Source organism: Chelon labrosus (genome assembly GCF_963514085.1).
Source record: "Chelon labrosus genome assembly, chromosome: 23".
Taxonomy (NCBI): Eukaryota; Metazoa; Chordata; class Actinopteri; order Mugiliformes; family Mugilidae; genus Chelon; species Chelon labrosus.
In genome coordinates this window covers 11,293,465-11,311,125 of record NC_140356.1, presented here as the reverse complement: position 1 = coordinate 11,311,125, position 17,661 = coordinate 11,293,465, and the positions used below count along the sequence as shown (strand labels likewise).

At 41.7% G+C, this 17,661-nt stretch overlaps 1 protein-coding gene across 1 annotated transcript; it reads right to left on the bottom strand.

Annotated features, from left to right (window-relative positions):
• Window positions 1-9,437: 9,437 nt before the first annotated feature.
• tmem229a (transmembrane protein 229A) lies at window positions 9,438-13,638 on the bottom strand. Its single transcript, XM_084573655.1, has one exon. The coding sequence runs from the start codon at window positions 13,433-13,435 to the stop codon at window positions 12,416-12,418; it is 1,020 nt and encodes a 339-aa protein (XP_084429781.1). The 5' UTR covers window positions 13,436-13,638; the 3' UTR covers window positions 9,438-12,415.
• Between the last annotated feature and the right edge of the window lie 4,023 nt (window positions 13,639-17,661).

Genomic DNA, 17,661 nt, shown 5'->3' with positions numbered 1-17,661 from the left:
AAATACTGTACACATGAACATGAGCGCACGTGATGCACGAGTGCTATTTCTCTCTTTTTGAGAGAGAATGGGGGTTGTTGATGTAGGAAGGAACCAACAGAGATGGCTCAAATGTCACTAGTAACACCTGCAGTGAACGACATTGCACATTAACCAAACACAGCGATGAGAGTCTATTGTATTCTTTCCATTACGATCCATGCAACCCCAGCAGGGCTGCATGGCTAAATATTAAAAAAATATGCTTTGTGTTTTTTCTTTACAAAAAACACAAGAGGAAAAAATGAACTCTGAAGGAATAACAGTGTAAGATAAAGGGGAGTCTGATGGTTAAAGTCAACTTCTCCAGCATATATTTATTTGTATTTACACAGCATCAATACCAGTTATCTCAAGATGCTTTTCATCTAGTTTTCTGCTTGTTTTATAAAATATTTTGTTGTGTTTTTTTATATATATGTATATTTCTTCCCCTAATACAGAGCGTCTTTCTCCTGCTTCACTTCTACTACTACATATAATTTGCTTTTAAATCTTCTGTGTATAATCTTGAATCTATTATACACAGAATATGAATCTGGTTTGTTCTAAGTGAGTCCCAGATGCGAGGATCAAACTGCAGATTAAGTGATTAAGTCTTTCCATGTGATCATTTCAAACCACCTGTGAAGATACGCCCAACCATGGATTAATCTCCTCTCTAAGGTGTGTTCTTAGTTATTATCCCTTGTTGTGGCTTGTCTAACAATCCAAATTTTATATTTCAGAGCTTAATATATTTGATGCATGTTTATTGAACATGACAGCTGAATCTGTCGTGGTGTAGATAGAGCCATGGCTTCTGTGAAAGGACCACGCGGTCATGTAGCTGAAATACCCCCCTCAGTCTTGTTCAAATCCAGTCCCTCTTTGCTTTCTATATGTAGTTCATTCTCTTCCTTCCTAGTACTTCTTCCACCTGGTTGAGACTGACTCCCTTCGTCACCAGAGTCCCGTTGAACCTGAAAAACCCGACTGACGGGAGGAGAAACACCTGAGGAAACTCAGCTCTGCAGCACTCCGCCTATAGCCTCAGAGGGTTGCATTAGTCAGCCCAGATAAGTGGTATTCTCTCCAAGCTGGGACATGGAAGCAGTGACTGGGAAACAGAAGGGTGGGAATGAAAGAAAAAAAAAATCAGAGGGGTAAATAAGGGTGAGTGACATTTGTGAGAAGCAGTCCAAACTAAAAATGCTCAAATTTACAGAGAAACAGACTATTTACTGGAACCGGCCCTGGAGTTTCACCATGACGTTGAGCTGGTTTACTCTGGTGCCAACTCTGGTACTTTCGATAAACAAGATATGGAACCCCTCACGCCATCAGTGCCCACAGTCTTCCCCACTTCACGGTGAATATAGGGGAACTTGAACAGGTTCAGTTCCTTCTGGTTCATGTTTTGCTTTCAGTCCACTGCAGAAAATCCCAACACATCTGATCACAACGTGACTAAACCAGAAGGTGGAGTAAGCAAGTAAATCCCACATCTACTCACATGCTGGGAAGAATACAGACGCTTCTCAGACAATTCTCAGTGTAAAACACCTCACTCACATTTGCTAACAAGAATGAAACAAGAATTTTAATCAATATTTGTGTATGTATGAGTATTTGAAGCATGGATTTCAATCTCAGTTCTGTTTGTGAATTATTATTTTTTTTTTTTTGTTTTTTTTAGTTGCCACAGTGCCAGAACACCTTCTGGGCAACCTTTAGAAACGTTCATTTGACCCACTTTTTCCACAGCGACAGAGGACCGGGGTTACGAGATAACAAGGACAACATGAATATTAGATTTTGGATTCTGGAGGAAGACGTCCCCCTCCGGGTCTCTTTATGAATATTTAATAAAGCTGGCCTTTCCACATCTCTACAAAATGTTTGACAATGTTTTTTTAATTTTTTTTTTGGAAATATCACAATGAGGTCAGCTAAACAGATGGATATTTTATTGTGTCAAGGCTAGAATCTACCAGGTTTGCAAATGTAAACAAAAATATACACATATTCACAGAGAAAAGGAAAAGAAAAAAGTAATGGTTGCTGTTAGAATAAAATGCTTGGTGCTTTACGGTATAGTGTAAATCTCTCATATGCCTCAGTTTTAGACATACAGTGTTACAACAGAGTGATGTTGTTGATGCAGGAGAACAATAAGCTGCCATCAGTTATTTATGAAGTGCCGCCACGGTGAACAAAATGAGGAACAAATGCTGGAAACAAAAAAAAATCTGCATGTCAATGCAACATTCACTTAGCAGTTCATCCTTTGTGGCCATTATATATATATAATCCAAGAAACAAACAGTTTTTTATGGTTTTGGTTTTTCCATGACCAAACGTTAGATGTTAGGCCCTATGACTATTTCATATTTGATTGTTTTGTGTAGAAAAATACCAGAAACCTGTAAAATAAATCAGTTATATTATCCCGGAGTTGAAGGAGAAGCTGGAACCAGATCTTTCTTTTATTATAAACAGCTATTATATTGCTCTATTTTTTCTTCTGGTGTGTTCCAGGTAGAAATGCATTATTTTAACTGTTAACATCATAGAAAGATCAAATAAATCTGAACCTCTTTTTTTTTGGAGACCGGTAACACATATAAACCACAAGATGGCAGCACTTCACTAGATATTGCTTCACTGATGCAGCTAACGTTGCTCCCCTGTATCCAGTTACATTTGCCCAAAATGTCAAACCACAGCATATTCCATGCTCTTTTTCATATGCTGCAGTTCAACGTGATCATTCAACAAGGACAGGCTCAGTTACGAAGGTGATATCTTGAACAATGGTGGATATCTTGAACAGTGTTTGCGGTGTGATTGATTGTGAAGAAAACAATGCAGCCTATGCAGCTGTTCCAAGCATTAGCAGACGCCTACTGTACATACATTTTATTTGGTTGGGACTTCCTCTAAAACTGTGTGCAGTTTCTTGACAATGACGGCCAATGCGTGCCTCGGAATGAGGAAAGCTTTTGTTTGCTTGCCTCTTTGCCTCTGCAAACCATATCTAAAACCTGACAATGGTTATGAAACAGAATGAGATAAAAAAAAACAAAAAAACAAAAAAACAGGGGTAAGATTATTAATTATTATTAGAGCTGTATCAATACATTCAACATTTATGTCTTATCACAACATGCTCAATTAATGGTTAAAAGGTGGGCCGTTGAAAGTAGTACATTCAGATTAGCCATCGATGCTAGCTGATTTTATAATTGTCTAATCTAATCTAATCTAATCTAATCCAATCTAATCTAGTCTAATCTAATCTAATGTAGTCTAATCTAATCTGGTTAAATGCAGTAAAGAGTATGCGCAGGTCTTTTATTTAGGAAATAACATAGAACAAGCAAGGTTTTTTTTTTTCATATTTGGACTATTTGTAAAGTAATGTCAAAACTGTCAGCAGCTCAACTGATCCTGCCCGTTGAGGAAGTGATTTCTTAACATAAGGAAATTGAAATAATCTCTGGACATAATTAATCAAAAGAAAATTATACTATTTCCTTGGTAAACACAGGTACATACTCAGCAAGGTCAAAGCTCATCGTCCCAGTTCCACTAAAATGGGAAATAATAAGCGCCAAATGGCGTGTCGCATGTTTGGCCAGGCACATAAGCCCATGCTGCATGTACAGAGCAAACAGTGTGTCACCGGTGTGACTGTAAGATAAGCGAGAGGCCACACCTGCTAAGGTAAGAGAGAAAACAATGTGACTGATGGTTGGAAACTGAGTGCAGTTGAGGACAAAATGCAGAATTTGTCGTTTCCCAATATCAGAGTTGGCAGATCATACGTTCTAGGCAAGTGATTAGGTTAAAGGACTTTGTTTGAACCAACAGTTGTGACCTTTTTGGACATCTTTGAAGTAATGAGAGGAGCATTTTGTATATAAAGCTCTAGTTTTCACTTGAATTATCATGGAATACTTATTTAGGACGAATTTACAAGATGATTCACTTCATCTTGTGTCAGAAAAAATTGGGTCTTTACCAATTTACCTTTGTCAAAAGCTCAGTTGTTTCCATTAATGCATTTGATGCTAATATTTATCTTTATCACCACCCCCAACATGTCTTCCAGGACTACCAGAGGCTTAGTTGTGATGGGAGGAATGGCGCCCACTATGGGACACGCACCAAGAAGATCTATCAGGCTTAGTCACTGGCCCTTGTCATGCAGACATACTGCTCCCTCATGGTGCAGCAGGCCACAGAAAATTAGAAACAACCCTCCCATGTTAGAGCTAAATATGAAAGGAAAAATAAACAAAACTTAAATATTATATATACCATATGCCTGTGGCTGTCAGAAGCCAGACTATGCAAGCCAGCGCTCTTGGGGGTGATGAGGCAGAACGATGAGCTTCTCTGGCTATAGGAGTCCTTCACTGCCCTTTACCCCTCTGTGTACATGCAGGTTGGTAATGTTTATCTTTATGGATGAGCTATTTCTAATATTACTTCCTCTGGAGCGGTAATTTTTCCTGCGTCCTCGCACGGTCCCAGAGCTGCACTGATGGTGAGAAACCATGCCCAGGAAGCTCTCAGAGCGTCCGCCCTGCCCAGATGGACTGGCCCCGCGCCCGTGTTTGTTTACATGCCACGAGTCCTCGTTGATCAGAACAAATGCTGTGTCACGCAAAGATATATTGTGTGATTTTGTGCAAAGTTTTGGACCCAAAGTAAAGGGATCTCTTTGGGAGGCATGTAATAAAATGAGCACACCAACCCTATTAAATAAATAAAGAATTACATCAACCTTCCAAGATTACATCTCCTACAACTCCACCTCAGGGAGAGTCTGTACACTTGACTAGATTAGATACATCTTAGGTTACTTCTTACACCCCAAGAGTGAGGTGTTTCCAGTCCGAAGGTCCAGTTTTAGGAGGAGTTTGGTTTCTTTGGTGTAACAACACCCTGCTCAGAAGGTAACCTCCACCCGAGGGCGAAATCCTTATCCTCTCTTCTCACCTTTTACATTGTGTGAAGTGTGTATGAATAAATGTGTATAAAACCGGACAGCAGAAACGTCCGGGCATGATGTGTTGATTGCCTAATTTGCCTCATGTGCAAAGAGCCGACATGTTTAACTACAGTAATTGTGTCCAGGGAGATCTAGTTAGCACCGTCAGGGAGAGTGGGAATATGTGGTGCTGTGTTGTGTGGAGGAGGGTCAGTGCTGACTATGATGACCAGGTAATATCACACCACAGACCTCCACTGGACTGCTGAGAGAGATGACAGTGTGCCGATGGCAGGCAGTCACACAGGGACAAAGAGTTCAATTAACTGGAAGCAGCCCAGCACCGTGACTGACTGACAATGCCTGGTGATTGATCGCAGTGGTTGGTAGTGCAATCAAAGTAGTTAATCCAACGTGGGGAGGCCAGAATTTACATGATGACAGAGCAACTTTCATGGGAAGTTTATGGTCCCATGAAAGATACCTCATCATGTATATGTGTGTGTCTTATTAAATGCATTAGGTGTTTCTTTAATTGTAAAATATGATGTAGAATATCTGCCTTTACTTTGGTTACTGAAACGTTCTTTCACAGGACCATTTGGGTATTTTGGGAAATGTGCAAATTTGAGTTCTTGCTGAATATTAAATGAAAAGACACACACCACCTCCAAGGACGAACAAGCACAAAGACGCTTACTCTTATTAGTGTCCGGACAAAGCTTGTTTGGATCTGTCAAAAATATCCAAACAAGCTTAATCGAGGTGAAAAGTTCACCTATAAATCTAATTGTTGTATCATCTGCTAAAACCATACAAAATCTGTGGTTTAGTTTGACATGTTATCATGGAATTGCATATGGATAATTTCAAGCTTTGCACATGATGATTAGGGTTAGGGCTAAGGTTAGGTTGCCCTTCATCGAGATGACACGCCATTAAATAACAAACAAAATGCTTGTGACATGACTTGCTACTGATACGCCGTAAAATTATAAGATTCGACTTCAAGAGTTGTCACATATCTACTGACTTTTTCAGAAATCATGTAGTGAATGGTGAGTGAAGATACTGTATTTTAGTTCTTTAAAGTTTTCTTTGTAAACTTCCAATATGTTGTTGTATATTCCTAACAGCCTCATCCTTTCTTTACACCTCTGTGGTTCCAACATTAAGTTACTTGGTTGTTAGCTCGCTAACTGCCTAGCAGCAGTGTTCTCAAGGCTTACAGCTGATGAACAGCAAGCATTTTGTGTACATAAATTCTTTAAGTCTTAACCACAAGCTCACAAGTTCCATGTGAAGGCAACATATGACCCTCTTGGCCGTGAGCGGTGGACTAACTAGTCTGGTCCTTAAAACAAGGATTTCTGTGAGCTGTTTTTTCAACCATGAAATGTATTTAGTGAGATATGGATGTGCTAGCTCAGACAAAAGTAGGCCAGCGAGAGGCTACCCATTTCCCCCGATTCCAACAATTATGCTAAGTTAAACAAGCGCTGGCTGTAGCCCCATTTTTAACAAAGCCTCATCCTACCTCACTCTTAAAAGTTGAGAGTCCAATCACTAACTCAACCTTTTTCTTCTTCTTCTTTGCCTAGCGTTCCTGCGTGGAGCATAGGCCATTGATCACAGCCCACCAGAGTCCTCTGTCCTGGGCCTTCTTTTCCAGATGTTTCCGTGTCATACCACACTGCTTGAGGTCAGCCTCAAGGTCCCTGCGCCAGGTGTTCTTGGGTCTGCCTCTCTTTCTTTTGCCTTGGGGGTTCCTAATATTCCTTTTTGAGAGAAGAGGCTTCGGTTCAGAGACTTTCCGGCTTTCATCACCCAGCGTCATACTTCTTCTTAGAGAAGAACATTTCTCTATCAGGACTGGAGTCTGTCTTTCTGTGTTCAATGTTTCTGTAGCATATGTATGTTTTAGGAGTTGGGGTTGCTGTCCCCGGTGACGGATTGCAGTCTCATACCACGTGAGACCAGACAGGTTTCGGGCTGAGTACAAGCTGCCTCGGCACGTCAAACCCGGCCAAACCCTGCTACTGTGTAATCAAGGTTTCCCCAAGAGAAAACATTTCATACCGCAGCGCAAGACAGTAAGACACTAACACTAGCTCGACCTAGACGACCTAAAAACGCTGGGCCCTACCATCACAGACCTGAGGCCTTTAAACAGGAGGTTCAGTTGTCAATGCTGCACTGCCAGGATGTAAAATGAGATACTGTATTTAGTATGAAGCAAGAGATGCACACTTAGACTCAAGTTGCATTAGAGGATGTACTACACAGCAGTCAATTACAAACTACTGGTCAAATTTAATGTCCATATACAGAACATAACTGTCATAGCTGTCAAATTACAGCAAGGAGTGAACATGGTGCTACTGGCTAAGATTGTCTTCTAATAGATTTAAATGCCCCTTAATGAGTATTCTTCAAGTTCTTCTTTAAACAATTCTCAATTAATTTCAAATTTTGTTGAATGTTTGCAAAATAAGGACTGTGTTACCTGATGTATGATAAATGACCACAGACAGAGTTCGAATCAAAGACAAACACAAAGCCATATCAGCGACGCTTCATCCCTCGATGACAATATTATTTGTATATGATTTGCCTGCATATGTAAATAAAACTGTGTTGGTTTCTTGCTTCAGGATGTACTGAGCAAATAAGGTGTGCTGTTAAATATGCAGAATAAATTAACCAAATTAATTTAAATGTGTAAAATACTATTCAGGTCTTACATTCGTATTGTCTCCTCTTTTGGTTACAACACAGACTGACACACCTTTTTCCTGTCAGACTTTTTGATTGGTCATTGCAGGAAAAGCACAGGTGAGGCCCATTTCCTTAACAATGGCTCAGCTCCATGACAGCTAGCCAGCCTATAATATCCTCGAGCTAAATATAAGTATGTATTTAATTTTATCTAAAAGCTTTTCTTCTCAGTGACATAGACAAACTGACTGACGTGACAACAATCACAAGCAGCTAAAACTGCATCACCTTCTCAAGCAGTTTCAAGCTAGCTAACATGTTGGCTAAGAGTTACCTGCTTAAACATCCAGGAGACACGGACTTACAATAACCTTGGGATGTGTTTCTGTCGACTCAGGCAAATGTAAGTTTAATATTTAACTGTCCATTTCTTTGTTTTGGTCTCCATTAACTCCTGAGAGAGAATAACTGAGTTGCTAACTTGCTAAACATAGCTAACTTTTTGGCTAATAGCTAGACTACAGATGTAGCTAGGTCAGTTGTCAGAGCACAGTGCTATTGCTAGCTAGCATACTACTTCTAGAAGATAACCTCTGGTCACTGAGTGGGATTTCTGCACCTGTTTGATGCTAGGAGATTGAAGCAACATGCCTAAAGATGGTCTTCTTTGGGTTTTGCACAGCTTTTTAACACTGAGCCCTGTGAGAGAGTGTTTGTTTTCCACCTAAAACCGAGCAGAGATGTATTTTAAAACAAAGTTCCTGGATGTGCCGGTCTGATCCACTGATTAACTAGTCAACAGTGAGTTCATTAGATCTTAGTTTGTTGTTGTTGTTGTTGTTGTTTTGCTTTGCATGTTGCCACTGGAAGATAAAGTAATTGTGAGGCAAGCCGTTATGTCTCACTTCCTGTTTTCACACACGTAAAAATAGGTTTTGTGTTTATACACAGCAGCCAGAAGATTCTTGCGCTAATGAGGCCTCACAGAGGAGTAAGCTGATAGTTTTGCCATTGAGGTGTACAGCAAGTACTGTGGGCCACCGGTGTATTCAGTCAAGGCCTTCTGGGTGGTGAGTGTGTGGTGTCTGAATACGTGTGTTTGTTTCACAATGATCTCCAAGGTATCATAAACAGAGATTACATGTATAACGTAGATTTTGTTGCAACCATGCAACCAACGAACCAAACAAATAAACGCACTATGTTGCAGTTTGTTTGGACAGAGAATATCAGAGAGCTGAAATGTTCCTACGAATTCAGGGCAAATATCAGTACAATGCTAACTTATGGGCTTCTATTTGCACTGTGTTGGTTCTTGCCCATCTTGTCTTGTTTAATTAATTTCAATGGAAGCAGCAGATTACACAAAGAGTATTAGTGTGCTCTTCTATAGAAATTTTATTTTACAGGCATAAAAGCAACGTCACCTTTATCTGTTGCTTGTGTCTTTGGACTTTTGTGGTGGATTTTGGTAGCATATGTGTGAATGAGAAAACTATTTTTCCCCTCCGCAGTCAACAGTACTGTGTCAGTGTCATGGTCCAATCTGTAAATAGGTTGCAGACATACATGAATGTTTTGACACAACCTAAAATTAAAAAGTAGCCTTTACTCAGTGCATACAGGGTAAAGCTTAAATGGTATTTGCCAATACTACAGAAAAGAAATGAAGGAATACCAGTTGTGTAACAGGGAAATATTAGATTTTAATTAAAATCATGTCATACAGTACATGCCATTGCAAACCATTCATCTTTTCTTTTACTTACAGTTACATTTTATTCCAGCCTTTCATTGTTTTAAGTTTGGTCTCTTAAAAGATAAAAATAGTGCACAACACACAACGTATGATTGAAATACAGTTCTTCGGCCATGGGAAATCTTATGGTGTAATTTTTTAAGAACGCAGTATAGCTGCCTAGTTGAAGTTGAAAGTCTCCACCGCTTCAACCAAAGTATTGGGCACGCTGGTAACATGTATCAGTCAGGATGGACTTTGACAAGGTTTTGAAATAAGCTATCTTACCTGTTTTTTTGGTTGAGCAAATGATAAGATGTGTTTGTGCCAATAACCCCACTACATATGAGCAGACCAGATGAAACTTGTTTCTTTGATAAATCATCCAGAGAAAAAAAAAGAAAAGGTTTCCTTTCCTTCACATTCAAACCTTGCCAAACGAGTTCACACAATGCTGATTAAGCATCAGTACGCAGTACAACAGAGGTTTAAACCTGGTGTCTGTGGAAACATTCCCACATGCCCACAGACTGTTGTCCCCCAACGGTAGCAATGTGCTTGACGTCAGCCAGTAATGAAGAGCTAAAGAGGGGAGCAACCATAGCAATGGAGTAACCTACAGCAACTAGTATAGTTGTAGCAGGAGCAGGGCCAAAAAAACCTAAGAAACTTCCCAGAAAGGTTTTGATGCTTTTAAACAAAAACAGAAACTGTTCAAAGGAAGGATGACCGTCTAAACAAGACAGCGATCAAAGCAGATTATAAAATATCTGGAGAGGGCTACGTAAGGATTATATTTACTCTACATGAATAATAGATTATTGTCTTAGAACTACACTGGCTGACTGGGACGTTTCTGTGTGGAGTTTGCATGTTCTCCCTGTGTCTGCTTGGGTTCTCTCCAGGTACTCCGGCTTCCTCCCACCATCCAAAGACATGCTCCTTAGGTTCATTGGTGATTCTAAATTTGCCGTAGGTGTAAATCTGAATGGCTGTCTGTCTCTGTGGGTTAGCCCTGCGATAGACCGGCAACCTGTCCAAGATATACCCCGCCTCTCGCCCAGTGACAGCTGGGAAAGGCTCCAGCGCCCCCCGTGACCCTCCAGAGGACAACTGTGGAAATTTCTCTGGATTTTTCCAGACCTAGTAGGAATGTGGTTTTGTTTTTTGTGCCAGATAGATGAGACAAACGTTCCGCACTGCAGCTTTAATGGGGTGCTACAATTTCACATGCTTGCGTTTACATGGACTCAAACATCCCGGTTATGGCCTGATTTTTTTACAAAGTCTCCCATTTTTGTGTTTGCGCATGTAAACATCAATCCTGATTTCAAATACTTGGATAAGCCCTTTTTCCAGTTAGGCTAGGAGTACTACAGGAGTAACCGTGATACTGTTGCATGTTTTGCTCCTAACTCAGTTTCTGAGTACTGCTGGCTACCTGCGAGGGTAGCCAAATGACGTAGCATATAAACAGACAATGGATGCCGTTTTCCCAACACATGCTGTGGGGGAAAATTGGGTCACAGTGATAAAGAAACAAAACTGAGACTCTGAGGCACTAGAAAAGGTGTTGTTGGTGTTGCTGACAGTGGCTTGTGCAAGTGATGTTGAGTCTGCACATCGACATGCACCAAATCCAGCTAAGTTGCGCTGCGCAGCTCGGCTCACTGTAGCACATATATCCTTAGTATTTTTCATTCATTCATACAGCACAGGTTTGTGTTGTAGGCATAGAAGGTGCCTGAACAAACAGCAGACAGTAAGCGACCAGGATATTGCTATGTATACACTGGTGTGAGTAACCAGATTTCTCTGTGTTCCATGTAAACAAAAATGGGATAAACCTCATAACCGGGATACTGCAGCGCATGTAGACACAATCTGATTCTTTTGCTTACTTTTCCACCATGCATGGACACTAGCCTTCTTGAAGCCTCGCAACAGATTCAAGTCCATAGCGTAGAGTGACTCTTATCCACAACTGTAGCATTTGCAGGTAAAAACTTGAGCCCCGTGGACTCTTAGTCTTCTTTATGTGCGTCTGGCTGACTTGGTTTGCACAGGAAGGCACTCCAGCTAAGTAACATTTGGTTCATGAAAAATTCACAGTTAAATCTCACTTGGCTCGTCACACGCATTCAGCTACAGTTCTTTTCCCTTTGCTACATATATTACTGGACTGATCTCTACTTTTAATAGTTTCCATGCATTACTCGGGTCGTATTCACAAGTTTATGTCTAAATTTAATATTACCAAATAAAATTAAAAAGATAAACAACAACCTTGAAAATACTGACCTTGGAGAATTGGTTGGCAATACATGTGGATTAACAAACAAAACCTAATATATGTAACATAAGGCGGCTACAGTTTTAGCATGCAAATGTGAACTACAGTTAAAGCATGCTGATGTGAACAAGTTAATCAGTCCGACCCAAATTAGACCTGCCGTAACGCCTGCATGGTATCAAACAGCAAGTCTACCACTGCAAACGGTTAAAAAGTGAATATTCACACTTTCAAAGTCGCGAAAGACATAAAAAAGTGGCTCACACTACAACTGTATTTTACATGTATAAAAAATGGCAGTAGTTTAACTGAATCTAAATCAGTAAACAGCAGGGTCCTAAATTGTGTTTTAGATTCATTAATTTTCTGTATAATATCAGGTTTCAGAGAATTTACAACTGGAAAATGTCTGCAAAAAATGTTGTGTTCAATGAAATTAAGGAGGAAATTAAGCTATTACTTGAGATCTTTTGATATGTGGACAAATCTCTATCTTGAGCTGAGGAAGGTGAAACCCAGCACCAAACCTACTGTATTATTCTCATTAAATCAGTTTATTAATATACATTTGCCCCGTTTGAGAAAACTGTGGCTACTTGTCAATTAGACGTTTGCCCAAGAGGTTTTTAAAACCTCAAAAAGATAATTAAAGTAGTTTATTCTTGGCCTCCACTTGCCCATTGGCTTCACCATTCACTGCATCTTTTAGGTCTACGTCTTTGGTGCACTTGATTCTCAGCAGGACGTTGGACAGCAGGTCCTGATAAAAACTCAAGCAGACCCACCCGGGCAGGTAGAGGAGCGTGATGAGCCCCATGAAGTTGTGAGGATAGTGGGAATAGTCCCAGGAGCAGGCGTCAAACTGCCTCAGGGCCAGACCCCAGGAGAACTCCCAGGTGTAGATGAAGCAGATGTAGATGGGGAGTCTCCGCCACATCCCCCAGCCTCTGCCGAAGTGCAGATGGAGGTAGAGCTTCTCCACCACGAAGCTGCAGCTTCCGTACATCAGGAAAGACCACAGGGACGTGTGGCCGCTGAGTGTCCGGTCGGACTTCTCCACCAGGTTGAATATGGAGGTGAAGAGCACCTCGTCCAGAAAGCCGTGCATCCCGAAGAACAAGAAACGCGCAAAGCCGGGGAGACCGTGGGAAGGGGTCCGCGCATGGCAGCTGTCCTCGCGGCTGAGTTTTCTCTGGAGGTCGGCGGAGGGGCAGGAGGGGTGATACTGCAGACACGACAGCCCTCTGTGAAACACCTGACAGAAATAGAGAGCCAGGATGTAGTGCACTGCCAGCTGAGTCCCAGAAACCAGCCTGACCTGCTCAGTCAAAGTGTTCATGTTCCCGATCAGGATCTGTAACCCGATGTAGATGGAGGGGTAGAAAACGAGATGAAACACCACAGGCCGACCTCTGAAACACCTCTTCTGCGAGTACATCTTCTCCAGCGCAAAGTGGGTCAGTGAGTGCATGATGCAGAGGTACGGAGAGGAGAAGCCCACCAGTTTAGGGTCCCGATCATTAAAAACCCCCTGCAGCGACGAGAGCAGGACATCCAGAGTCACGCCGTGCATCCCGTAGAAGTAAAGCCGCATCCATCTCGGCAGCTCCCGCAGAGACTTCTCCGCGTCCTCGGTCTCTCCGGACGGTTCTTGCTGGCGGGGCATGCTCGCCGCTTTTAGGCCACCGTCGTGTTCCCCTGAGCAGATGCGTGGACCGTCTCGCCGGGCCACGACCAGTCACTCTGTCTGCAGATGTTCATCTGTCCTCTTCCTACACATTGTTTTGTCTTAAATGTTCCGCTGCGGCCGCGCAGTGAAGCGAGTTGCCCCTGCAAGCATCTCCTGCAACTGTAGCGGCTGCCGCATTCACGTACCGCTCGGAAAAAACAGACGCGTGCGCTCAGCTGAGACGTTTAAGTGGAGTTTCCTTGTAAACAAACAAACGTCCTGTTTACATCTACCCCGTTGTTTTAGATCTACACGCACGTCCTGTAACTTCGGAATCTAACACAAATGTTTACCCAGTTTCCTTCCTGATACGAATATTTGCAAAGCCAATTTTAAATTTGCATTATTTGAATCCATGTTTACTCCCGTCCAGTCCTGTTTCCTCTACCTTTGAGGGCACAGTGCCACGTTCATTTCGACTTAGTGCCAGCGGGTCATATACGGAAACGTATGCATGTCGGACAAAATAGGACAAAATATGTATACGCCGATGAAACGTGTGATGAAAACAGAGCTCCAAACCGCCACCAGTGGTCAAAACTCCACATGATGGATCTGATTCTTTTAGTCCAAAATATGGGAACAAATATAAAATGATGACCCCCACATGAGTGTAGCTATAACCAAAATAAAATTATATGCTTACAGCTTTAAACACACTGAAAGTGGCTTTACAAGACATTATTATGCTGACATCAGTGGTAGGCTAAATGTGATCCAGCAGTCAGATTGACCCAGTAGCTCTGTGTGATTAAAGGCAAAGACAATTGGTCATACAAATTTCCTATAGGATTTGAAGGCACCATAACAGGGAAGCCAGTGGAGGAGGTGGTTTGGCTGAACAGCTGCTGTGGAGACTGACGCGGAGACGCGGTTGGTAAATGAGCTCGCGTCCCCCTGTGCGACGTCCCGACGCATTTTAATTACAATTCATTAATGAGAATTACTGCAGATTACGCTACTGTTGCGCTCGGCGAACTAAAGTCATTTATAAAAGAAATATAGCAAACTAATCCATCACCTTTCATTAGAATTAATGAGTCGCCCATCGAATCAACACCCGGAACCCAGAATATAGACTGGAACGCACAGACATTAAAATAATAATAATATGTGCACATGCGGGTAGATATATCACACATCCTATGTTCACATTTCATTTAGTTTTACTGTAAGTTAGGACAAGAAATGAAAATGCAGACCTTTGATGTTATCACTGATTGCTTCCTCATGTGGTTTCCGACACTACTTTGTAACTGCTGTGCAACCAAAACATAACATTTCCCCACTATCTCAACTCAAGTTTACACTTGAGAATTAAAGTCTTCAGGGCGTAACGCTAATCTGACACAAGTATTCTGGTGAAGATTAAAAGAAGTGAAGTGTAGCATTGAATGATTGATCGATGAGTGCTTTGTAGAAATACGCACAATAGAGGTAAGCAGTGCATCCTACAGATACTTGATCAGTTTGGGATCTAGTGAATTTGGAGGCCAGGTCAACACCTTGTGCTGTTCTTCATGTTTTGTTTTGTTTTTGTTTTTTAGTTTTCCTAAACTGTCTTTGTGTGTGTGCCTGTGTCAGGCTCCATCCTGTGCCTGGTCTGGTCTAGGCTGGTGCTACATGTCTACATCCACGTGAATGCCACGTCTATAAGTTTCCCAGCAGAACATTGTATTGTCACAAGATGGTCAATGTTATTCACTTCTCCTATCAGTGGTTTTAATGTTGTGCCTGATCAGTGTGTATCTAAAGCTAAAACAAAGGCAACCAGACTCGTGTTTGTGTTTTCCAAGTGGTCACCATCCACAGACGTTGCTAATACAGATCTAAACATACCACCAAACCAAAGGAGCATGCACAGGTGCTTGCAGTTCACGTGTCTGACCACAGACGGGCACCGATCACTAAACATTAAACATGGTTCCTTTTGACTAAAGGGAACTGAGTGCACTTATACCGCAGACTGTAAAAGTGGGGGTGTTCGAGACTTTCAGTAGTTGTTGAGACAACCACAAAAAGCCTCTTGTGAAAAGTGCAGTGAGACAAGTGGTTCAGCTTTGAGAGTGCTATTGGCTGGCATGCTTCGCAATGAGGATCTAGTGCCCTGAGCGTGTTAGTTTGGTGTTTTCAGCGTGTGCATGTGACTAAAAAAAAAAAAACAGTTCTCTCTCTTTTGTGGTTTCAAAGTGCATAGCTTGCGTCTGCATCTGTGTGTGTGTTTGCATGTGGTTTTGTGCATGTGCCTGCCTATGCTTGGTCAATGAATGTGTGTGCACTCACAGGAAATAGATATCTCGGTGGTATTTCTGGGTCACAGAGATAACTCCTTGCTTCTGAATGTTTTAAAACGACACATTTCACATTGCCTGGGTCAAATATAACATCATCTTTGCCAGCTATGAATCCCCCTCTCACACATAGGCCCTCCTTTAACTATAGTACCTCCTCTCATCCTCCACTAAGTGCACTGTTCTAGGTAATAGTGGCCATTATTCTTCATGTCCAGGATGCTGCCAGCAGAATTTGAACCTCAACAAATCATCACTCTGTTTATAGCAATTAATTGACGAATTATGAGATACAAACATCACATACATCCCCCTATATGTTGAATGGTAGAGTATATCTTCAGAGGGGGAAAAGTCAGCTGTTTCGGGTTTAAATTCAGAGATGTGTTTTTGTAGTTTTTAGTTCCTGAAGACTTGAAGTGCAAATGCCACAGGAAGTTAAAAAGAAGAGTGTCAAATAAGAAGTTCTTTTGTTTGTTATAACCCTTGGTCTAGGTCTCCTCCACCGCACGCTGAAGTATGCACAGAATGCACCACAACAAAATGTGTCCTATATTTAGATTTCACTGTATGACTCTGTTCTATTATAGATGCCATTTGTAATTGAGACAAAAACTGCTCCTCACGTCTTGTCGTTGTATTTTTCATTGCACAGCGGTTTAGTTGTTGTTATGGAGCACTAAAGCGCCCGACTGTTCAACTAGTCAAAGAGCGGTTGTCTCTTATTGGAAAGTCAGTTCCTTGTTCTGATGAAGTCTGTCTGATATGGATCAGTAAAAACCAAGCAGCCTTAAAAGACTTGGGGCCTGCATTAAAGGGGAATTACCGTTTTTTACAACCTGAACCTTATGTCTGGCATAAAATACGATCTTTTACTCACCCATATAACTTTTGTGTTATTTGGACAATATTTAGATCCTCATATATCCATATAGCGGGAGTGACTGGGGCACCGAAACGTAGCCTCTAAATAACATTATTTAGAGGCATTATCTGCCGCAAAACTCGTTCATTTCACCAATATTTTGTTATGATACGCTAGTGCTATTCCCCGTTGAGTCCGGAGTTACCTGTTGTCTATTCGCAGACGTGCAGCGGTTTGTTGTTCTTTGGCCAGCTGTTCCTCTCTCTGCCTCCGCATCCTCCTTTCAACGAGCTCCTCATCTGTATACTCTGGCTCAAAATGGTAAGGACGTCCATCGTACACAAAGTCGTCGTCCACAACCTCAGAATCGGAAAAATATTCAGCCATGTTGCAAAAAACTAGCAGTAGCAAATTGCAGGTAAACAAGCCGACCGTCGCGGGCGCGTGCGGCGCTCAGAGATGACATCATCCAGGTCAGAGGTTAGTAGGTCAATCTACAGACCCCGGATGATGATAACAGCTAACTCCAGACTCAATGGGGAATAGCACTAGCGTATCATAACAAAATATAGGTGAAATGAACGAGTTTCGCGGCAGATAATGTGTTAGGCTGCATTTCGGTGCCCCAGTCACTCCCACTATATGGATATACGCGGATCTAAATCGCCCGAACGACTCCAAATGACACCAAAATTATATGGCTGAGTAGACGATCGTATTTTATGCCAGAAATGAGGTCCAGGTTGTAAAACACAGTCCCCTTTAAGATCTGGTTTGGGCGATCCGGTCTCGTAAAAGACATGTGTGAACGCCTCCGGGGCGCATTGGGATCACATTAGTGAGAGAAACAGTTTTCATCTGTGAGTGTGTCTGACGTCTCTGAGTCTCTATTTTCATGATGTAATACAGCGTAGGTCTTGATTCAGTATTTAGTCTTTGCATTTCCTGCATTTAATCTGTATTTGGGGAATCTGCTAAGTATTAGATGTAAGAAGAAATCAGGGAAG